Source organism: Montipora capricornis, chromosome 11 (genome assembly GCF_036669925.1).
Source record: "Montipora capricornis isolate CH-2021 chromosome 11, ASM3666992v2, whole genome shotgun sequence".
In the NCBI taxonomy this organism is placed as follows: domain Eukaryota; kingdom Metazoa; phylum Cnidaria; class Anthozoa; order Scleractinia; family Acroporidae; genus Montipora; species Montipora capricornis.
The window spans coordinates 24,116,178-24,124,617 of NC_090893.1; the positions used below are offsets into that span (position 1 = coordinate 24,116,178).

General features: G+C 41.0%; 1 protein-coding gene across 1 annotated transcript in view; it reads left to right on the forward strand.

Annotated features, from left to right (window-relative positions):
- The first annotated feature begins 3,901 nt into the window (after window positions 1-3,901).
- The window catches only part of LOC138023240 (platelet-derived growth factor receptor alpha-like), a 6,109-nt gene continuing 1,570 nt past the window's right edge, over window positions 3,902-8,440 (forward strand). Inside the window, exons 1-6 of the mRNA XM_068870262.1 lie at window positions 3,902-3,943; window positions 4,866-5,150; window positions 5,420-5,674; window positions 6,638-6,849; window positions 6,962-7,002; window positions 8,407-8,440. The exon at window positions 8,407-8,440 is cut by the window's right edge and continues 63 nt beyond it. Coding sequence (XP_068726363.1) covers window positions 3,902-3,943; window positions 4,866-5,150; window positions 5,420-5,674; window positions 6,638-6,849; window positions 6,962-7,002; window positions 8,407-8,440 — 869 coding nt within the window. The remainder of the gene's footprint in view (window positions 3,944-4,865; window positions 5,151-5,419; window positions 5,675-6,637; window positions 6,850-6,961; window positions 7,003-8,406) is intronic.

Sequence of the window (8,440 nt, forward strand, 5' to 3'; positions counted from 1 at the left end):
CACAGGGATTAACATTTGTCATCCACTTCATTTATGTATCAAGAAATCAATGCACGCTGCAGACAGTTTCAGTCCTTGCAGTATAGAGGGACAGTTGTCATTGGAACCTACGATCATGGACAAATTCCTTTGGAGCACTCATTCCAGTACACATTTTTGGGACTTCACTGAGGCGCTCCCCCCCTCCCCTCCCCACCCAATCAATGTTGGGCATCAACTGGTCCAGTCTCAGTTCTGCAAACTGTTTTCACTTCATTTCCCTCAAGTAACATTGAATGGGGGAAAAGGGATTGCAAAAGAGTCCAGAATATGCGATAAGTGAGTTGAAAGATAAAATGCTGAATTGTTCCGAAGAATTTTTCCATGATTGTAGTTTAATGGCGTAGCTTCCACTAGTTTCCTATAGCTCAGGGGCAGAGTATCCAAACTAGTAATCGAAATGTCGTAGGTTCAAATGGGCACTCAGATTTTTTAGAGTACCCCTGAGTCAACATCAAAAAATAAATCTCTTCATTTCATTAACCCGGGGGTTAACATGAAACATCTCGTTCTGTACAATTGCAAATATACTCCATTTCGACACTTCAGTCCTAGCAGTAAAGAGACTGAGATAATTGTCACATGAGCATAACTGGGCTAATATCTCAAACATTTTTTTGCCCTGAAATGCTCATTTTTGGCCCGTAGGCCTTTCGGATGTTGTCGTTTCATAATAGTGTTTTCACGTGACGTCACGGCGGCCACATTGGTGTCCCTAAACAAAGGAATGGCAGCCTTGTTGGTGTCCCCAACTAATTCTCCGGGAATTGAGATCTGTTATCATGCAAACGTTTTCCTTTATTTCAGTAGAAAAACAAGGTTACTGTTCACGTGTGGGTGAAAACACTCTATACTGCGAAAAATCCCATAATTTCACAAATTTAGTTTTTTATGACATCACACTTTAGAACTCTGTGAGGTAATCAGAAGGTCCAAGGGTGGGTTTAAGCTGCAGGGTATCATAGGGAAAGATGTAGGGTTGTTCAAATAATGATCTGTGCCCCAACACTCATTTAAGCCTCAATTGATAATGGTCTCGCGTAGTGTCAGAGTTGCAGAAACAAAACAAAAAGATAGTAAGAAAGGCTGTTGTGAGAGGTCTATTTTGTTTATGGTCCAAAGGTAAAGCACTTGTCGCCAACTGTTAGGAATAAGCCCCATTCCTTCTGCGACCTAAAATCAAATTTGTTGTGACGTTGCGTGAGTCCTATAACTTACTGAAACCTTTTCCACATCTGGATAGCTGTAATTGATGTTGTTACTTTGTGTTGTTGTTGTTTTTAGGACAGCAAAGGATATTAAACCACTGAATTCCTGCGAAATTCCTCCGGAGAGAATAGAATCATTGGAAGAGGTGGGTCAAGGAGCATTTGGGAAGGTGCACAAAGCCAAATTGATTGACGGATTGGAGTTCTTTAACAAGAATACCAAAGACTGGTGTGAGAAAAATTTCAAGTACAAGATCGTTGCTGTTAAAGAATTACATGGTGGGTATGAAAGTGCCTATTCCTTGTATGGATCACACACCGAAGTAATTACCTTGCATTTGTATCCCTGGAGTCAATTAAGGTAAAGAAGTACGCAATGCAAGCATCAACTATTTAGCTTCGACTTCAACTGCATTGTAAAAATTTGAATGCTTGTTCTAGAGAACTTTAATTCATGTATCGCTCTTTGGTTGGGGTTTTGGATGACGTCATGGTTAGAGGGTGACCTTGTGACTCCTACACCAGCTAATGTGAATCTCATTACAATTATAGCTTTATGTCGATGAGCGTGATTGCACTCATGTCATGACACTGCATGCAACACCAAACGACTCTCAAGGGTAAACCGATTTAGGGCGATTAAAGGACTAATTTACGGGTTTGACTTCGAAATAAAGTGTTCTTGATGTAGGGATGAGGGACACGTGATTTATTCCCTTGATTCAATAAGCTGTAAACTGAAATTTTATTTAACAATTTTTCCGCGAGCGCACATCAGATATGAGATTGTAAACAACCAATGAGGCGAGTAGTGTTACGTTGGCGATAACCAGTCTCATATCCAACAAGTGTGAATGAAATAATTGTTTTATAAAATTTTCATTACTTTCTGAAAGCTTGGACATTTGGAAATTAAGGCCAATTAGTTTCCAGCTTGGCAACACTTGACACAATCATTTTCCATATTAGGGCATACAGTATATGAGCTGATCAATGAGATTGAATGAACCAATCAGAAAGCTAAAAACGCAATATCCGAGGTCGAAAATTTAATAATGAAATATAACCAGGTATAAGCCACTGAAGTACTCCGGAAAAATTCTGTCTGAGTATAAATTATAGCTCCACGTGGTAATAACATATTGCTGAAAAAAACTAATGATACCTCGATTGCTAGCGAATTTAAAACGAAATCAGACCAACTGTAAAGACCACGAGGACAAGAAACTTAGTTTAAAGGATTAGACTTGACAACTAATGAAGTTTGTAAAATAAACTTAATTACTGAAAAACTTTTTTACAAAACCCATGCAACAATGATTAAGGAAATGCCAAAGATTTAAACTAATTACTCGCTTATCAGGCCTTCGCAAGCTTCTAAGTGACAGTTAAAGTGACAGTTAAATCGTAGCTTCTGATTTGTATCTCACGGAGGCACGGTAGCTACTGGCAATTAAAGACTCTCCATTGTGCCCTGTATTAGAAAAGACGGTAATGCTTGGTTGTGTTTTACTGCGTAAACTGCGGTCAGATTACAATAAAACAATTAACCGTTCATCACACTGAAACCCTAAAGACCAGGACACTGTAGGCGACAAGTCGCAGAGACAGGTCTCTGCGATAAGTTGCTCCATGTGTACTACTTGCAAAACATGTCGCTGCGACACGACGCCTGTTCGGTGCACACGCAGTGATCTCGTATGAAGGGGAATGTGAATTAGTTATCTAATTCAATATGGCTGACCATATGACGCTCTCTCATTGGTTCATTTATATTCATTATTTTTTGCCGGAAGTATACACACGGTGCGACAATGCTGCTAATTGTGTCGCTACAATTAGTCGCACGAATTCAAACTCGTTTGAATTCGTGCGACTAAACGCGGCGACAAAATTCTGCCTCAGCGACAGTGATTTTTGTAAAATTAACCGTGTCACACAAGGCGAATTGTTGCGCCGACTTGTCGCTGCGACGTTTTGCAGCGACTTATCGCCTGGTTTGTCCCGGCCTCAAGCAACCTACTTTGAAACTGATTTTTTCAACATTATTTCATGACTTTTTTTCTCAAGAAAACGCCACTGAAGAGCAGAAATACGAATTTTTGGATGAGATTGAGACCATGAAGGTAGTGGGGAAGAATCCAAACGTGCTGAATTTCGTGGGCTGTTGGACCACAGCTACTCCACTTCGTCTGATTGTCGAGTACATTCCTCATGGCGACTTACTTCAGTGGTTGAGAGCGAAGAGAAGCAAGGCAATACGCTTTCCTCCCTAATATTTTTCTAGTACACTCACCTAAGGTGCACTTGTAAGTTATAACAGGACAGTATTTCCTTCATCTTATCTCGCCACATCCAATTTTTTTTTATAAGCTTTTAACGTGGTGTCCCGTACTTGCTAAAAAGTTTCTCATTTTTTTTTGAAAAACAACAACAACAACAACAACAACAATCCAGTATCGTAGACTCAAGCAAACATACAATTAAAAGATGACAAGCCAAAACTCATTACACCTGCGTTTTAGTTCGGACTGTTCCAACATCGTTTTTTGGAGATGTGAAGTTATCTCGCTTCTAACAACTTGGCCCTGATTTCGTCCACGCAGATAAAAACATCTACCGTTGGAGCTACCGTCGTTGACGAAGATGAAGAGATGTACAACGGAGCAAGGGAACAGAACTCAACTAGGGACCAGGTACATCCTTTCACTATTGGTCTTATCCGGTGTGAAAGATTCATCTTTATTATAGCGGAGCTCCGCGCGTCAAAGGCGCGTACGTATAGCATCATGGGTAAGAAGATATTGTACTCCACGACCGTACGTGCGTTCACCCATCCATGTATGCCAATGTGACCAGTATTACGTGACCATATCGTGGGCTCAAGTTTTGAGCTCATCGAGGTCAGCTGGGTTTTTTTTTTAAGTTGACCGCTGACTAGGTACTGGGTTTCGATTGGATTGCAGTCTCAAGCCAAGTTAACTTCTCGTAAGAATAAAGAACCCCGGAGCTCTGCTTTTAGGCTTGGCTAAAGCTATATATATTTGTTTTACTGCTGTCTGTTGGCATGTTCCGTACGGAGTCATACTACCGAACATCAACAGAGAGACATGCACATGCAAAAAGCCTACAGCTCAAGCTTACGATAACAGGCGACATTTAGTAAAATTTTTGGATGTAGTGACCAATTATAATCATTGTTGAAAAACTTGCAACGGTATATTTGAGCTTATATGTCAACAGCATAATAATAATAATAATAATAATAATAATAATATATGCCCGCTGCAAAAGAAGGGGCCAAGAACCGATGTCACCAACTACAGGCAGATCTCACTTCTCTCCATCGTCAGTAAGCTCTGCGAACGCTATGTGCTCTCCAAACGTATTCCCGAACTGGCAGATTTACTATCAGCTCTTCGACACAGCTTCTGTCCGTTCTGAACGACCTTGGGACAGTCTTGGATGCAGGGAATGAGATCGATATGATCTACCCTGACCATTGTTTTCAGCGTTTGACTCGGTTCCACACCGCCGTCTTCTTCACGAGCTTGGTTTGTACAGCATCTCGGGTCCCCTTCTCCTTTGGTTCTCAGACTATTTGCAATTGACTTCCAGATCGCAGAAGGTGTTCCTCAGGTCAGCCTGTTGGCTCCGTTCCTATATCTTTTATACGTGATCGACCTCCCCAAGTTTGTCAGCCCATGCACCAGTATGGCTCTCTATGCTGATGATGCGAAGTGTTATAGAGTTGTTCGTCGTCAAGAGGACCGCGAAGCCCTGCAAAATGATCTGTACGGTCTGTTTAACCGGACTGCATCATGGGGACTAAGTTTTAATGTTGACGAATGTGAAGTTTTGAAAATCTCTAGGAAACGTTCTAGCGCATTAACAACCGTTGCGGTTAGGGTTAGCTGAATATAATATAATATAATATAACGTAATATACTATAATGGCCAATATTTATGTACTTTTCAACTAAACTGGCAGCAATGACCCCTTCTTAGTTTTACTCACTAACGTTATCTGTCGAAATGAAGAAGCGATATTCGCACTTACCCGGACGATAAATGCGAGGATCACTTCGTCATTTCGTCTATAAGCACTTTAAAGATACATTTATTTCATTTCAAGTTATCTGTATGGTCCTTTTTTTTTTATATATATCTAGGATGGTCAAACAGAAGAAGAGAAAACAATATTGCGTGAAAATATTGGGCCTTCCATATCTGTGGAAGAAAACGGAACCGAAGTTGATGCTTCTGTTACTATTGAATTGAAAACACCCTTTGTAACGTTTTCATCATCCGCATCAAACCAGGAAGATGCCCCCAGTAATAATACAGCTGATGAATGTGACGAGGATTGTGACTCGTTTGCTCCACTTGATCCAGTAAAGCTTGCCTGGCAGGTAGCACGTGGCATGGTAAGTGGTCTTTCTTTTTTTTTGTATTTGCCTTAGGCTTTTCCTGCGTTTAATTTCTTATTCATCCCGTCTTTCTCAGCAAGTTTCGGAGTTTTTGCGTGCGTTACTGTCGATCTTTGGTGTCGGATGCTGATGACATAATCAGTAGTTACATAACCAAACCATGGCAAGCTCAAAGTCTTGTTTCAACTGGTTTCATCTCAACAACATCAGATCTGCTTGAAAGATCAATGCTTAGCTCACTCTTCTTTGAGCTCTTTTGTAATGACTTTTTTCATACAACAGAGGTTTGTGATGGTCATATGTGGATGATATGCTATTTTTTCTACTCCCCGTCATGTTTTTTAACGTTTTTTTTTGAATGATATTTTCACGTTTCTTTTAAATGTATGTAACGCCCTTTCTCGGCAAAACCCAATTAAAACTCTTTGGTACGTGCTGGCACCAGGATTAGCACATGCTCCTCAAGGAAACAAGTTGAGTGGCACCTCTATTGGATTAGCCCTAAATAGGCGGTTACATCTCTGCTGGTCTTAGCCTCCTATCACAGACTCTTTTAGGGTCAGTCGTTTCTCCCACCTGCAAGAGTCTGCTTCACGGGAGCCCATATTCCTTTCCCTCTTTCAACCAATCAGAGATCGTGTTCAATATGGTAAGAAAAGTTAACCTTCACCTTAAATTCCGTGTAATTTTCAAGCTTCAAATTTCCGTTGCAAATTGCAGTGGACGTTATTACAGCTTTTTTATTTGGTCACACTCTTAAAAATAAAGCAAATAATTGGTTAACGTCTCATAACGAGAAAGGAATGTGGCGTTCTTGTGTGCGGGAGGAACAATTAACCTTAAAAGGATTCTGTGATAGGAGGCTCCACGCTTCCAGGAAAGATATTTTTGTGAGAATCCAGTGCCTTGGGCCCTCATCACAAATCCCTTGCAATACCCATAATCATTTTTCTTTTACAGACCTATCTTTCCCAGAAGGGTCTGGTGCACAGGGACCTAGCAGCGAGGAACATTCTGGTGGGACATGGCAAGAAAGTAAAAATTGGTGACTTCGGATTGATGCGGCACTTGTACCATGAGGTCTACAAAGTAGACACTGGGAAGAAATTGCCAGTGAAGTGGATGGCTCCAGAGTCACTTTTTGAAGAGATCTTTACCACCAAGAGCGATGTGTAAGTATCGAGTGTGGTGTTTTTAGGGTCAGTGAATGCAACATGCCAGATGCTAGTGCATTCCTAATTCAATGTATTGCATAGGTGTTAACTTGTTTTGTTTTACTTGCAGTTGGTCCTACGGAGTGGTCCTGTGGGAAATTGCAACTCTTGGTCAGTGATAATTTATGAAATTTTAATTAACATATTGTACTACATATGGAGCTGTTAGCTGGAAACTGAAGTGAAAAGCAAAAGTGTTTGTGATCCGGAACTTTAGAGTTGTTCCAAATTGTATTTATCTGTTATAACGATCAGTGTCAGTTAAAAGGACTCGTTTAGAGACCTCAAGAAAAGGCGACGAGGACGGCTGCGAGAATTTTATCTAAAACTATTATTCCCCGTTATCGCAATGTGTATCCACATTCCAGAAACAAAATTGGTATGGACGGTGTGGGTTTTTGAAGAGAAAATGTAAAGTTCATCCTCCAATGCTCGCTTCCTGCACATAACTTCAAATTTGATTATTTCACTTCATTGTCAGGACGAAAACTTCAAAGGAGTGTATCAAAATGTTAAACGCACGTGCGGGGCATGCAGAAGTATGTGTTTTTGCTAAGTAAACCATTTGTTATGTGGCGCCGGTTCTCGTAGCCGTCGTTGTCATGACGGACTAACTGAATGACTGAACAAAGGAACAAAGGAAGGATGCCCATCCGCCTGGCTGACTAATCAACTTACGTTGGCCTACATATTTCTGAAAGCACCAGGCGTGACATTTTTTGACGCTGCAAGGCGTCTTGCGAGCGCTAAAGGCGCTAGGTACCTGGGGGATTCTGGGAACATGCCCCCCAGGAAATTTTTCAATAGAACATTCAGAAACACTGGATTCCAGTGTTTCTGGAACCCAAGAATCAGTTTCCCAGGCGAGGCTGGAGTTCACTCAAATTTTCTATAAAACGTAACTACAATGAGTAAAACAAATGAGGGAAGGAACCAAGTTTCGCCATCCGACTGGTTAAGAAACCATCGAAAGTACTGACCGATACAATGACTGAGTTGCTACCGAAAGATTAATTGACTTATTGACTGACTGAATGAGCAAGTAAAGAAATGAAGTAAGTAAGTACGAATGGCCAAGGGTTTAACAGATTAAATAAGGAACTGAAGCAGCAAGCGAACCAAAGGGAAAACAAATGCTGGTTTGGATGAAATGGGCCATGTTGAGTCCCGAGGGATTGAAAACTTTTGTTTTGTCCCACCGAAACTCGTTCCCAAACATTTCAACTCGAGGTTCGGGGTACGAAATCTATTGTCTCTGGCCAATATGGCCACCGCGTGAATGAGGCCCATGAAACGACCTTGATCTTCCTTTCCAATTTTCTGTGCATGCGATCTGCATTTCTGAATGTGTCCTTCGCTTTCTTATTTACGGTTGGAAAACTTGGTTGAAGATTATTTTTGCTTCACCTCTTGCATCTTAAGTCTTAGTCTCCGATTTCTTTCATTAGAGCGCCCCCTCCACCCTTTCTATGGTTCATGATTTGTATTGATGCATATTATGTCGATCATTTACAGGGGGGTCTCCTTACGCACTAATGAAGAACAAACA